Source organism: Erpetoichthys calabaricus, chromosome 14 (assembly GCF_900747795.2).
Source record: "Erpetoichthys calabaricus chromosome 14, fErpCal1.3, whole genome shotgun sequence".
Lineage (NCBI taxonomy): Eukaryota > Metazoa > Chordata > Cladistia > Polypteriformes > Polypteridae > Erpetoichthys > Erpetoichthys calabaricus.
In genome coordinates, this window is record NC_041407.2 from 77,610,938 (window position 1) to 77,627,580 (window position 16,643).

General features: G+C 40.8%; 1 protein-coding gene across 1 annotated transcript in view; it reads left to right on the forward strand.

The window, feature by feature from the left end:
* Positions 1-16,643, forward strand: part of LOC114664544 (mannosyl-oligosaccharide 1,2-alpha-mannosidase IA) — a 560,924-nt gene that overhangs the window by 508,240 nt on the left and 36,041 nt on the right. The window contains 1 exon segment of the mRNA XM_028818706.2: positions 2,672-2,891. Within this exon segment, the coding sequence (XP_028674539.1) occupies positions 2,672-2,891 (220 nt within the window).

Below are 16,643 nucleotides of genomic sequence, written 5' to 3' on the forward strand. Positions count from 1 at the left end.
AGAAGCTGTACAAGTAGTTACCTAGTAGGCCTTGGCTGGGTCTCACTACCCTTTGAAGCCATACAGAGCAAAGGCTGGTCTAAACACAAAATGAGATAATGCTTCAAGATGTTAACCCTTAAAGCTGGAATCCCCTCTTTCACTGTCTGGCAGCGCCCCCAAGTGTCTTATTGCTTGGCTGGTTAGTTTAGGGCTGCATTGTCATGGTGGTGGTTGGGGAGTTAATACTGAATTGAAGTTACTGTAGCCAGAAATTATACAGTAAAATCAACTCCCAACTTATCCAAAGGGAGAACTTAAACGTGAGTATATACAGTAGGTGTAATTTAACAGAAAACCAATATTATCAAAAATTTCAGTGCCATTAAAAAACATTCACCCCCTTGGAAGTCTTTTCTCGTTATTCTTTTACAATATTGAATCAAAGTAGGTTTAATGTGACTTTTAACACGGAATAACAGACTCTGTAATCTCAAAGTGAAAACAGATCTCTGCAAGTGGCCTTAATTAATGACAAATGTAAAACTCAGAATAATTGATGACAGAGGTGTTCACCCCTTTAATATGACACACCTTAATGATCACTGGGGCTGTCAATTGGGCAGGAGGAGGAGGTTAGGAGCATGCACTGATACAGCACATTGCCGCACCCACCACACAACAAACCACCTCAGGATTCTAGGCTGCCCACAAACCTGCTCCTTGTAGAAGATTACTTACCCAGCAAGACAACAACCCATAGCATAAAGCCAGTCTTTAAAACAACAATGTTAATGCTCTAGATTGGCCTAGTCAGAGTCCAGACCTCAGTCAAATTGAGGACTTGCGGCTGGACTTGAAAAAGGCTGTTGGCCCACAATCCTCATGCAACCTGACAGAGCTTAACAATTTTGCAAAACAAAGGAATTGTCAAAAAACGCAGTGTCCAGATGTACAAAGCTGATAGAGTTAGACCTTTGCACACAGACTGAAGGCTGTCAAGGCTTGAAAAAGGGGTGTCTACTAAATAGCGACTTGAAGAGGTGAGTACTTATGTGATCAATTATGAATTTAGACCACTCTGCAGTGACTTGTTTTCACTTTGACATTAAAACCAAATTAAATCCTTTGTGATTGTTATGTAAGAATAAAGTCTAAAAACTTCCAAGGGGGTAAACAATGCAAGTTTGAAAATGAGTGGATGAATGAAGCTCAAATTTAGAAGTAACATGTGCCAGCACATAAACATGAGTACTGGGTATATAATAGTTAGTAGTTTTGTGGACAGCCCTTATAACAGCATAATTATGGAAATGCAAAACCGCATATCTTTAAAATGTCCCCTGGTTTGGAAGGATAACATAACACTAAGTGAGAAAATGGGTCATCATTGGCCAGTGACTTTCAAGAAGGGGATATCATTCCATTCACATCAATTGATCACAAAAAGGCAGCATTAGACATACGTATATAAAGGAAAGACCTGTGTGTGTGAAGCCGTCCACTCTGCTCACGCTCAACCACAGCCACTAGATGGCGCACGCATACACTTTTACATTTTTGCAGCGCTTGAATGCACCTGACTTCTCACTACGAAAGACCTGTGTACAGCAAGCACCATCACACAACAACAACATTGTGTTAATAACAAAGATGAAGAGACACAATGTCAGAAAGAAAGCAAAAGCCACCACGCAACAACGTTGTGCTAATGACACAGATGAAGAGACACAACGTCAAAACGAAGTAAACCCCGTGGCTCAACAACATGTAAGTGAAACAGCTCAGCAACAGAGAGCAAGGCTTGAAGTTTTCAGCAAAAACGTTGTCTATCTGGAGGGATTTTCTTGAGACAAAGATTAATAGGACTCATATGCCAGCGATATGACTAAGATACGATATTGCCAGGGTCTTCTTACAAAAGCCACTGGGCAGCAACCACAGGTGGCTCTACGCCTTCTGCACTGGGTAATTCTTAACAGTTAGTTGATGCCTCTTCACAAATATACTAAAACTGCTAGGGAGTCTTCGGCTTGTTTTTCGTCCCGAAGATCACACACATCTAGTTATTCCATAAATAACAGAAATGGATTATTTTGGAAATAGTTGAATGAAAGACTCCTGTAGGAAGCTGTGCTGCTCTAGCGTTTTGTTCAAGAAAAGCCCCAAAGAATCTGCATTTACACTGCCTTTGGGGGCTTGCCTGAAAGTCATCATAGATCATGGAGAGAGACATTGTCATCTTGGGTTCATAGGTCCATGGCCCAGCGTATCAACCTCTGTGCCAAAGTGATAAATTACTGATCAGAGTATTTTGCTACTGACATGTTCTTTTCATTAAAAAAATATTTGCTTCAGTGGAAACTATATGAAATTTAAGTTTTTTAAAGATTATAGTTTTCTTTCTTTCTTTCTTTCTTTCTTTCTTTCTTTCTTTCTTTCTTTCTTTCTTTCTTTCTTTCTTTCTTTCTTTCTATTTCAAAGTTACCCTGTACTGTAATGGAATGCTTATCAGACAAAGACCCCCCAACAAAATAATGATATTATTTATGTATGTGCAATGGTACAAAGCGCTAGGAGGTCTGAAGGTTATCTAATCTCATCTCTCACATCTTGATAATAGCAAGTAACAGAATATCAAAGGCTGGAGAATTGCTGTGATACGGCATTAAAGACTTGTTTAATGTTGCAGGCAATAGAAACCAATCTGGTGCAGAAATCTCCCGGGGGCCTCACATACATTGCAGAGTGGAGAGGTGGCATACTGGATCATAAGATGGGTCACCTCGCCTGCTTCTCTGGGGGGATGATCGCAATCGGTGCAGCAGATGGAGAACTGCAGAAGCGCAAACACTACATGGATTTGGCAGCAGAAATCACTCACACGTGCCACGAATCGTACGCCCGTTCTGGTAAGTTCTCTGTCTTTCTTAAATTTCTTTTGTGCCTCATTATTGTAATACACTTCAGAGTGGTGGCACCAAGTGCAGCTTCAGCAGTTTTACCTGCTTCCTTCTTAGAGTGCCTTCCATATGAAAAGCCATTGTGTCAACATGCGTACCGCAATGTTCACTTTAGAAGTCACAATGCCTCTCTTTATAACCCTGGGTGCAAATGTGGGGCAAAGTCTACGTAGACTAAAGGCTCAGATTAAGGGGGCTCATTTCAGAAGGCTGTTGGTCCATGTATAGTAGCAGTGCCTGCATGTTTTTGTGGATGGAGGTGTAAAGGAAATATTCTGGAATATAAACAGGGTATTTAATGTTCTGTATTTACAAAGACAGGTACAAATATTAAATAAGTAAGCAATGTGTTCAGAAGCCCAAAATTGCCTGGGCCTCCACTTTAAGACACCTTCAGATAAATCAAATAAAAAATGTTAATAAATAAGTAGATGGTGCTCTTGGAAATAATTCACAGAGAAATAAAAATAGACATGAGAGCCATTCCAGGAAACAGCTCTTAGCAAATAATGTATTGCTGCATACAGTAGTTAAGCAGTGAATATCTGGAGTTAATCCAAATTATCATTCACTCATGTTACACTTAACTTTGTTTAATCCTAAATTTCTTACTTCACTTCATCTTCAAACACAGATGCCCAATCTCTTATCAAAAGTCCTTAGGGCCTGATGTGTTTCAGAATTCTGATTTTTTTCGGATTTCTAAACAGTATAAGCAAGGAGTGTAATGATATGGGTGTACAGTATATATTTGTATAGTTTGAAAACAGGGCCTTCAAGATAGCACTTTCTTTAAAGCAGATATGTACATGAAGTTACTGTGCACAATGATATGGTTAAAGTGCTCAGACCAGCTGTTTAGGCGCTCCAGTGGCCCCAAAGTACAACTGTCAGAAGATTGAAAGAGGCAAAGTGTGGCATGTATGTGATTTGAAGGGAATGCAGCATTAGGACAAGTTCATACTTTGTTTATGCAGATCTTCACCATACAGCCAGTCAGAAGAATTTCACTTTAATGTCAATCCTGACAACCACACTCACCCAGATTATGCCTCCAAGTTTTTTATTCATGTAGCAGGTTGTCTGTATTGATACCTCATAACACCAGGCACACACAAACAAACATTTTGGAGAAGCTACTCTTCTAAGTTTAGCGCCTGTGTTTACACATGTATTTTTTTTAACAGTGTGATGGTTTTGAACCCTGATTGTAATGTGTGCTTTGTAATAAACTGATATTTTAATAGACTGCTCATAGACGACAACACTAGTACAACACAGTATATCTGGGTTTCCTGCAAGAGCTTATCTACCGTAAATGGAGCCACTCTGTAAATCTATCTATCTATCTATCTATCTATCTATCTATCTATCTATCTATCTATCTATCTATCTATCTATCTATCTATCTATCTATCTATCTATCTATCTATCTATCTATCTATCTATCTATCTATCTATCTATCTATCTATCTATCTATCTATCTATCTATGGTACAAAAGCTTCATAATCTGGGTCTGTCCACATCGTTGTGTCTCTGGATCAGGGACTTTCTCACCAACAGACCTCAGATGGTTAGAATTGGAGATCGTACATCAGCCACACTGGTTTTGAACACAGTTCCACAGGGTTGTGTGCTCAGCCCAGCACTCTTCACGTAATTTACACACGATTGCTCTGCCATCCATGCCATAATTATGGTTATGAAGTTTGCAGATGATATGACCGTGGTGGGTGTCATATCAGACAGTGATGAGACTCACTATAGAGAGGAGATACAACACCTAGCACTATGGTGCTCGGCCAACGACCTTATCTTGAACACTAGCAAGACGAAAGAGGTTATTGTGGCCTATAGAAGGTCCAGAAGAACAGAACATGCTCCTATATTCATACATGAGGAGGCTGTAATGTGTGTGGACAATATCAAGTTCTTCAGTATCCACATCACATCGGATCTGACCTGGTCTTTGAACACATCTCACCTGGTAAAGAAGGCCCAACAAAGACTCTTCTTCCTCAGGAAGATGAGACGTGCTGGATTCTCCTCTCGGCTGCTCGCAGTCTTCTACATATCTGCTATAGAAAGCATTCTCCTTCACAGTATCACAGTGTGGTATAGCAGCTGCACCGCACAGGAAAGGAAGGACTTGGCACGGGTGGTGAGAACAGCACAGGGGATCGTGGGAAATCCTCTCCTAGACCTGGACTCTGTATATGCTGGAAGGGTGCTGAAGAGGGCCAAATGTATAGCTGCGGATCTCACCCATCCGGGAAATGGACTGCTTGTACCACTGCCTTCGGGAAAGCGGTACAGAAACATAAAAACACGTACCAGCAGACTGAAAGACAGCTTTTTCCCCAGAGCTGTGAAGTCCATCTGCCCCTGCTGATAGACATGTACACGCAATTTCCCTCGTAATCAAACACACACACTCGTATTCCTCCCCTGCAGACCCACGCACACAGATCACTGGTCTCTGCAGGCGTACTACCTCAGGAAAAGTCTGGACTTGATGATGTTTTATTGCTGCTGTCTTTTATACTTATTATGTTTATTTTATTTTATTATTTATAGTGTATTTTGTATTTAAGTATTCTGCCTTGAAGCAGAGTCCTACCAACCAAGAAAAATTCATTATGTGTATGTGTAATGACAATAAAGAATTCTATCTGTCTATCTAACTAACTAACTAACTATATATATATTTTTATATATATATATAAAACATATCATCCAACGTCTGTCTATCTGTCTGTATGTCCGTCTGCTTTTCACTAGAGAACTACTTAACGGATTCAGATCTGTTTTTTTTCTACAATTTTTTTGCTGATGGTGATGCCGTTTTTCAGAATGTGATACGAAGAGAGAGGGACAGTACTTTTGAGTGAAGGGTAGAGATTTGTTCAGATCCACTGTATACTGAAGCAGTACAAATTTTAGGCTTTGTTGATATAGGAGAGTCAAAATTACAGCAGTTTTTAACTTTGGATGAATGAATTCGAAATCACCTTGATAACATTCTCGATAACCACTTGAATATGGAGTCCTGCAGCAATCTCCTTTACACCAGCACCACCAAGGACTTTATGTAGCATGTTCAACAGTAAGCAGCTCAAGTGAACCAATAATATAGGCCCCTGTTAAAAAAAAAAAAAAGCTGTATCCAGAAACGTACTTAGTTACATAGTACTGCTCATATATCCGCGTAACTGATGGCACAATATCTGAGGACTATCGACTTTGAAAATTTCCCAGGTGAAGCTGGGTAGCACAGCTTGTGTAGTATGTTGCACGTTTCAAGCATATTCCTGATTTAGTAAAAGTAAAAAAAAAAAGGGCCCATAATTTAATGAGAATTGAAGGCATTCTATTAAATAAAATGCACCTGTTCAGGTGGGATGAGAAACTAAAACTAAAAAACCTTTTCATAGAATACTGGGTAATGATGCCCTAAGATTGTACGGTGATACCTAAGCATGCATTTGCGCTTGGCACATAAAACTGGTGACTCACTTGCTGATCTGTAAATCCTGAATTAATAATAAATATCAGGCAAGTCCGATATGAGCTTGATCAGCCTGTGTGCCACAACTGCTTTCAGACTGTCCCAGTTTACAGTAAGTCTGCTTCCAGCAATATCCTTCACCTCAGCTTTGTGTTAGAAATCCAATAACAGTGGCACACTGGATGCAGCTGCTCTAACCAAGGTGTCCACCAGGAGGCGCCAGAGAGCCCCAAACCCAAGACACAGTATAACACCCACACATTATGTGAATAAAATAAGGAATATTTATTACACCAAATACCTTTTACTGAGCTCTTTCCAGCAGTGTGCCACAGTTATACAATAAATGAACAATAAACCAATAATTCTTCCTCCTTCTCTCATACACTGAGTGAATGGAAGGTAGCGGGCATCCTTTTAAGCTGGACCTGGTAATGCCGTGTGTTCCTGGAAGCACTTCTGGGCCGTAAAGAAAGTACTGTAGGGAGGTCCCTCCCCGACAGCACCCTCTATCACTCAGGGACCCTGACAGGGCTGCACTTCCCAAGCACCCTCTGCGTGTCACATGAGAACTACTGCCACCTGCTGTATGGGGGATGGAACTGCTCCCAAGTTCCAACTTCTGCTCATCCATCCCTTATTTTATACCAACTGGGCTCTCGGTGATCTTTTCGTCCAGCAGGCCAATCCATCGATCATTCCTCTCGGGCCCCCCCATCCTGGTAATGAACCATGCCCCTCCTCGGCCGGGATGCCCATTCTTATCTACACCAAATAATTGCAACAAATGACTTACACTCTTTCTCGTTTTTCATTTGTTGCCAAGTTGCAGCCACCGTGGATTTTCATGAACTTGTGTGCAGTGTATTTTTTGTTCATTGAACACTGGGGAATTGATCAAAAGCAAGTAGCAATCATCCAAGTTTAATTTGTGCCACTTTACACTTGCCATGAATGGAAAGGAACAGAACGAGTAATACTGTGAGATTTCCTAATCATCCCTGCACTTTGAATCTTCTGATGACTCGCAGGCAGTCTTAGCAAATAAAATTCTCGGCAGTGCAGGAGATCAGAGATACCCACTTTAAATCCTTTTTTCTGAAATGTCACTTTTAGCAAGCGTTATTTAATCTTCAGATGGTATTGTTGATGCACAATATTTCGTGAGGCATTCCCCCTCCGCTTATGAGTAAAGACAGACAAAACTTCAACCAGAAGTAGCAAAGCAAATGGTTTTAATAGGAAGCCCTGGGAACAACAAGCTATAGTATTTCTTGCTGAATTAAATGCTTTATTTTTACTCGTATTACTTCTCTGGCCAGTTCTGTAAGCTTAGAGGCCTTCCTCAGAAAGCTGACTTTGCTTTTTATTTTTCAATATCCAAAACACTCAGGGGTATTGTCCATCCCCGGTCCAGGACATAGTGTACATCCAAGCAGAATAATGACAAAGTAGATTTAGCACATCTCTGTTCCTTAAACAGCAGGATTTCTCATATCTGTAAAACACAGGAACGCTCACTGGATATAACCGATGTAATTTATTACTCACATTAATCACATTTTCAGTGGGAGCTCTGTATTGATCCAGACTTAATTGTATGGTACAGAAATTGTGGATGCAAAATGGAACTGAAACAAAAATACCCAGAGTTCCCTTGACAACCATAACGGTGTACTTTATAGAGAATGCTGTGTGTGCGCATTTACAGTATGCTGTGCATGTATGCGCATGGGCATGGTTGTGCCAGGTCACGGAATTCTATAAACTCTTGAAGTTCTTATACTTCAGACCTCATCCTGATATCCAAAAGGTGTCACTTTGCTATTATTATTATCATCTCACTTGTCTCAATGGTAAATATCAGTCAAAGTACAGTAGCAGGTTGGGCCTCTGCACAAAGTACACAGTGTAAATATGGATACAGTAGACCAGGAGAGGGTTTTCTTAGACAGAGACATGGTCAGGAACAGCAAAGCATCAAAACCCAGTAAGATCAGAAAGAACTCTACAACCGAAATCAAAGGGCACAGCATAAATAAGGAGTTAAAGACAAAACGAAACTTGAGACCCAGATAGTAGTTCTGCTGCTGGAACTTGCTTGGTGAATAAGCAAACTGCACTAAAGAAAAGCAAAATGTAGAGGATTCATCAAGAGGTAACGCATGGTAAATCCGTCTTGTGTTTACATTGTCACTTTTGTGACATTCCTAAGTGTGATGATCAAAGTTGAGTGACACATCCTGATGGTGTTATAAACAATAAAAATAAATTCTACCAAGCTAAGTCTAAATGTGAAATAATGCGCATGTTTAGGTAAAAAAAAAAAACCCATAAAATTCACAAATCACAAAGTGTTATGTTGCCTGTGTGACAGATAGGGGGCGCTGTCATCCCCTTGAACCCACAGACTGCGTCAGACACCAGATAAAAGTCCAAGAATGAATTTATTATAATAATAAAGTGCACAAAGCACCTCCACTCCACAATACTCCAATAATGATCAATAATACACAATCACAATAACCAATCCTCCACTCCCAGCAGCTCAGTCACCCTTCCTCCCAACTCGGCTCACTGCTGGGATCTCCCAGAGTCCTTTTATATTCCATGACCCAGAAGTGCTTCTGATCCCCCAGTCCACGTGATTCCTCAGCACTTCCAGATCAGATAAAAACTCCTTCTTTCCTTCAACCCAAAAGTACTTTATTTCTTCCGTCCTCGTGACTGGGAAGTACTTCCGGGTTATAAGGAAAATACACGTCCCTGGGCCTCCCTGCAGCGTCCCCTGGCGGCCCCCACGTAATCCAGCAGGGCTATGACGAAAGACTCCCCAAGTTCCATGATGCCCTGCTGGAATTCGGGGCCCCTCCATGTTGCAGGGATGGCTCCATCTGGCGGCTTGGGGGTGTTGGCCGGGATATACTGCCAGCAATCCCTCACACCTGTCTCTTACACAAATACTTGCAATCTCCTGGGCCTTAAAGCTTGATCTTAGGTTTACTCAACAGCTTCTACTGTGACATACGGGGTACAACAGCAGCGAAACTGGGCTTTGACTCCTTCTCACAGCAAACAGAGACGCCAATCAGCCAAATAACATGTAATAATAAAAGAATGAAACCTGTGTGTGGTCATCTGCTGCTTTGGGACCTTCCTTTCCAGTATCAGACATATTGCACACCACCATTGTACTAAGCCGTTATGTGAGTATTTTTGGCACTGCTGTTATATTAAATGAACCTGCATATAATCTGCTGTGACTTCTCTCAATAACAACAGATTTTTGATTACAGAACCTCTACTAATTTACCAGTCTTTGTTTATTGCGCGTTTCCCTGTAAATTCTGGGTAATGGATTGTATTCAATTGTTTCTGAATGACCACGTCAGGTACCAGTCACAGTGGCTTTGCTTCAAGACCATGTCACATTTGATGACTTTTCCACCCTTCATTTATGTAATCTTAGCAGGTCAGAGGTAGACGGTGATGTCGAGGTCAGTCAAGTAGTCTGACATATCCAGCCACTCAGTCCAACTGGTCTTGATTTTGTCTTCAAGTCACAGGAGCAGGCTGTGTGTGTATGAGAGCTGACAACCAATGAATGCTCATCTGGAAATATAAGGTATATAATGATGAGAAATAAGGCCTGTGTGTCTGATATCTTGAGTTTTAGGTACCACAACAGAATGGAAAAAAAGAAAATGGATGACATTGTACTTTAACTCCCAATACCTGTTAACTCTTCATACAGCACCGGCTCCATCAGGCAGCAAGTTATTAGATTCAGAAAAAGGGACACGAGCGACTGTCCTGGAAAGTCATCACACACAGTCACTAAATTTTACATTTTCGCTGATTCCCAGTCGTGTAAATTGACAATTGACAGTCGTGTAAAGCGACGAGATCTGGCATAACCGCCGAGTAGCATCTTGCCCATTCCACTGTTTGAATGAAATACAACTAAGCCTCTTGACCATTTCTACATGCCAGTGGCAACACGTGATTGGATGTTTAGAGGAACAGGCCATTTGTGTTAGCATGCAGATGGACCTAGTAAAGTGGCCACCGAGGGTGTAAGAAGGAGAGGGAAAATATTTATTTTATATATGTCGTCACATATGATGAAGACTATGGAGGGGCTGCTGCTTCACCACCTGAGGCCACAGGTCCAGCACGCCCTCGACCCTCTGCAGTTCGCACACCAGGAGAAGGTGGGAGCGGAGGATGCCATCATCTATATGCTACACCGATCCCTCTCCCACTTGGACAGAGGCAGTGGTGCAGTAAGAATTATGTTTCTGGACTTCTCTAGCGCCTTCAACACCATCCAACCTCTGCTCCTTAGGGACAAGCTGACAGAGATGGGAGTAGATTCATACCTAGTAGCATGGATGATGGACTATCTTACAGACAGAACTCAGTATGTGCATCTCGGGTCTGACATTGTGGTCAGCAACACAGGAGCACCGCAGGGGACTGTACTTTCTCCGGTCCTGTTCAGCCTATATACATCGGACTTCCAATACAACTCAAAGTCCTGCCACGTGCAAAAGTTCGCTGGCGACACTGCTATCGTGGGCTGCATCAGGAGTGGGCAGGAGGAGGAGTAGTATAGGAACTTAATCAAGGACTTTGTTAAATGGTGCGACTCAAGCCACCTGCAACTGAACACCAGCAAAACCAAAGAGCTGGTGGTGGATTTTAGGAGGCCCAGCCCCTCCCGGACCCCGTGATTATCAGTGGTGACTGTGTGCAGAGGGTGCAGACCTATACATACCTGGGAGTGAAGCTGGATGATAAACTGGACTGGACTGCCAATACTGATGCTCTGTGCAAGAGAGGACAGAGCCGACTATACCTACTTAGAAGGCTGGCGTCCTTCAACATCTGCAATAAGATGCTGCAGATGTTCTATCAGACGGTTGTGGCGAGCGCCCTCTTCTACGCCGTGGTGTGCTGAGGAGGCAGCATTAAGAAGAAGGGCGCCTCACGCCTGGACAAACTGGTTAGGAAGGCAGGCTCTATTGTAGGCACGGAGCTGGACAGTTTGACATCCGTGGCAGAGCGACGGGTGCTGAGCAGGCTCCCATCAATCATGGAGAATCCACTGCATCCACTGAACAGTGTCATCTCCAGACAGAGGCGCAGCTTCAGCGACAGACTGAGGAGATCGTTCCTCCCCCACACTGTGCGACTCTTCAATTCCACCCGGCGTGGTAAACGTTAACATTATACAAAGTTATTTTGTGTTATACCTGCCTCGCACTCTCCGCCTTGCATTTTTTAACTTGCACTGCATTTTTATCACTCTTTAATTAATATTGTTTTTATCAGTATGCTGCTGCTGGAGTATGTGAATTTCCCCTTGGGGATTAATAAAGTTGTCTGTCTGTCTGTCTGTCTGTCTGTCTGTTAGTTATTGCATTCTATGGTGTATTGTTTCTTTTGTGAAAAATGCTCAACAATGTATGACTTACCATTGATTGCAACTATGAATGAAAGAGTTAACTTCACAGGTATCAACACAATTAAACATTAAACTCTTCATATAATCCATCCATCCATCCATTTTCCAACCCGCTGAATCCGAACACAGGGTCACGGAGGTCTGCTGGAGCCAATCCCAGCCAACACAGGGCACAAGGCAGGAACCAATCCTGGGCAGGGCGCCAACCCACCGCAGTCTTCATATAATGCAAACACTAATTTACAAAATCATTATTAATATTGGATCCTCATCATTCTGTAGCTGTGTGAGCTTCTTCTTTAAAGCAGTGTCTGTTAAAAGATGTAAAATGCCCACCTTGCCAAGAATACAGTATGTGTTCTTTTTCCGTATTGAAACGGGGTACTTAATTAGGCCTTCTTGGTCGTAATGAAGCCTCTTTAATCAGCTTACTATCACACTGTTTTAGTCTTCTCGTAGTTGCACATTGCTCTTATATTTAGCTGCAGCTTCCCTGTTACAAAGTGTAATTTTACAAAACGTCATCAGAGAAAGGCTGTATTAGCCAAGGCATTAAAAAAAGAAACATGCAGATGAATTATATTCAGAATGAAAGTTTACTGCGTGAAAGCAAGTTATTTTCACTGTTCAAGTGGTATAAAAATAAATTTAGCCTACATCCTACTAATTATAATTTTAGCAGTACAATAAAACCATCTGGAAATAGACGAGGAGTAAACATGAATTTGTAAATATGCAAAAAAGTCCAATCAGGATATAAACATAGGAATTAAAGATTATAACTGTTCCTTATCTGCTGCAATGGAAAATGCTACATTTACATGTATTACATTTTCATACAAGTAAAAAAATGTTTATTACAAATAATTTACTTTTTGCCCACCTAAAATTATTACAGCCCACTACTAGCAGCAGATCATCCTGATAATCTAATGAAACAAAGAAGAATAGAAAGCAATGAGGACATCTTCAGCTCACCACAGATGTCATCAGAAAAAGATATTAAAGAGAGATAGTGGTCAAATTCTAATGGGCTGGACTGTCCATCTAAGATGGCTTGAAATCTTAGCAATTAACGCAGACCTCAGCATTAACGTTTGCAGTGTACAATGCTGTTATTTGGTATGGGATTCATAAAAGCAGTGTTAATGTTTGTGAAGTGCCATCTTTTGGTATGACAGAGACCCAGCAGCTGGAAGGATACACAGACAAACACACAGACACTTAACCTTTTATTAAGGTGGATTGAGGCAAACTCGCATCCCTCACCCTTCAGATGCACTCTGGGGTTTTTCACATAGTTGAGGTAAGATAGTTACACTCACTACTTATAGCGCTGGAGAGTAGTGATGTGTTGCAGGTTACTTAGCACATGTGAGAATAAATTTCACCGTATTCTATACAAGTGACAATATTGACCCAATTAACCTATAGACAAAGGAGAAGGACTTACCGTAGCAGTCATCCGATACAAAATGCTCAAATGAGCAGCTCAGTCAGCACTCAGTAGACACCTACTGTGTCTGTACTAGAGAATCTTGGATCCAGAGTGTGTATGTGTGTATACATTTGTGTAGCAATAACGTGAGCACTACAGGGTAAGGTAGTTGACAACCTTAAGTTGACATTTAATGAGTGTGTTTGAATACTGTTTGCAGTACACTAGCACCTTGACTATAGTTAGCTTTATCTTTGCACCCAATTCTCCTGGGGCAGGCCATGACCTGCCCCTTCAATCCTTTTTTGTAATAAATGCTTTCAAAGAATTTTTATATAAATAACTAGTCTGCCCCTTGCTCGCTTCGCTCGCCAACCCCTGGGAGCCACTTTGCGGCTCTGCCACTCGTGTATGGGGAAGCAGATGTACAATTTAAACAGATTGTTATTTTCATGGGAATTGTTACATATGCATAATAGACTTAACTATTTTACATTAAAGTGAGTAATTAACCATAGTAAAAAATAGTAAAATGTAATAACTTGAAAGAAAACTGTGTTTCATGTTGCGTTAGAGGTATTCGTTGCATTATATGTTTTCGTTCTGTTTGGCTTTGAAATTAAAATGCAAATACTTTTTAAACTTACACATTTACTGTAAAACTTCAGTAAAAACAATATTTGGAATTAACTTTTCATTAATATCGCTGTTTCTTTCTCTCTAATAAATAAACCAACTTTTTCGAATGTTTGTCCCCGTGATTTGTAAATTGTCATAGCAAAAGCTATTCTCATGGGAAACTGTAAACGTTTTAATACAAATGGCATATCAAGATCTCCTTTGGTGTCTAATGTTATCTGCAGAAGATGTACTACATTACCTTTCTTGTTACCTGTTAATATTTTACATGTCAGAATTGTTCGACCAATTTGGAATACAACTAATCTTGTCCTATTGCATAGCCCATCACTCAGACATAAATTACGCAATAACATTACGATACATCCTTCTTTCAACAGTAATTCAGCCGGAGGAAGACCGGACAGTGTCAAAAGTTGTATATATTTTACAGGATATTGTAAGTTGATGTTTTCATCTTCCACGCCATCACCACCAACTGTTTCAGCATAGTCAGTTGACACACATTTAACCAATTTGCCGTGTAAAACCGTTTGACATTTTTCGCATTAATTCGTTTGACTTCATTGTTTCTCGGTACTAGGATTGCCCATATACTCATTTCTTCGGTTGATGACCCTTTGGGATGAAATTCTTCAGTTAGATTTGAACATAACAAGTCTTCTTTAATTGGGAACTTAAAGTGAGGAAAAGGTAAAAATTTACAAGAGCTAAGAGCTTAGGAACTGTTTCTGACAAAAGCATTCACACAAATGAGAGGTGAGAGAACAGTGGGCGTGGGCTGTTAACCATAAATGGTTGAGAGGAGGGCGGGATTTGAAAAAAATCTCTTGCCAATAATCTCGTTTCAAGATTTTCTTTTATAATAGAGAGATATATTGGACTTGAGACCCAGAAAACTACAGCTTTGCTAAAGTTTAACATATAAATGAATCAGAGAGTTGGTGCATTTGCAGAATAGCGCAGATGTCAGCATGTCAGACTGCAAGTCAGCTGGTTCAAGGTTCAAATCCTGTGTCTTTATATATCATATAAAATACAAGTAGTTGAAAGATTATCAACACTATGTAAGTGATATCAAAAATCAAAAATTGTTCATTGCTATAACATTTTCACATGGAAATAATATTGTTCGAAATCATTCCAAAAATTGTTAAGATATACAAAAGGGAGAGGAGAGGTTTGGAGCATGCGTTGATAATGCGCTGCCAAGACCCAAAAATTCCCAGAAGTGTTAAAAAAGACTTTATTATAAACTTACAGCATGTCACTTTTAGTCACCTTCAAAATATTGTCCTTGTGATGCAATACACTTGCCCCAGCGCTTTTTCCCAATCCTTGAAACATTTCCCACACTCATCTTTTGTCACCACGTTTACAGCCTCCTACGTTTTTTCCTGGATTTCTTGCACCGTAACAAATCTCCTTCCCTTTAGTCTCAGTTTTAATTTTGGGAACCAAAAGAAGTCACAGGGAGGAAGATCTGGTGAATGAATGCATTTGTGCAAAGCAACAACTTCATTGCTTTTGCTCAAAATCTCTTTGACTGACAACACAGTGTGTGTAAATGCATTGTCATGGTGCAAAATCGAGTTTTGGCTGTGCTACTTCTCCGGATGTTTTTTCCTGATGCTTTCCCATAGATGCCTCAGCAGTTCAGTGTAATGTCGCTGATTAATAGTCTGTCCACGGGGAATAAGCTCTTTATAAAACAGGTCCATCAATGTTTAAAAATGCTATCATCATTGTCTCTTGACACTCTGCTTTGGTGGTTTGGAAACAGAAATCACTCAAGTCACATGCGCGACTGCAGAATAAACGGCAGAAATACACACTCATTCAACTCGGCACAATGGACCTCGGAGGACTGATTAACCAGATTGTAGGCATACAATACCTGCAAAAAATAACACTCCAGAATGACCAATGGAAAACAGAAATTAGAAATGTTTGCAAATTTATTTAAAAAAAAACAACTATTATATTGACACAAGTATTCAGACCCTTTGACACTTGAAATCTGACTCAGGTCATCCCATTTTCTTGATCATTATTGAGATGTTTGTAGCCCACCTTTGGTCAATTCAGTTGATCACACATGATTAGGAAAGGCATACACCGGGCTATAGAAGGTCCCACAGAAAACTCAAGCCATGAAGTCAGAGGAATTGCCTGTAGAGCTTAGAGACAGGATTGTGTTGAGACCCACATCTGGGGAAGGCTACAAAAATGTCTGTAGGATTAAAGGTTCCCAAGAGCACAGTGGTTTTCATAAATATTAAATGAAACAAGTATGGAACAACCATGACTCCTTCTAGAACTGTCTCCATGGCCAAAGTGAGTAGTTATGTGAGAAGGGCCTTTTTAAGAAAGGTAACCAAGCCTGATGGTTACTATGCTTGAGCTCCAAGAACATGGTTGGACATGGGAAAAACTTCCAGAAGGACAACCACCCCTGCAACACTTCTAAAATCCGGGCCTTATGGCAGTGTGGCCAGACAACACACTAGGAGTTTGCAAAAGGCATCTAAAGGACTCTCAGACTATAAGAAAGAAGATTTTCTGGTCTGAGGTAACCAAGAATGAATGGTTTGGCCACAGCTGTCTATGCATCAAATCTGGAGGACACCAGGCCCAACTCATC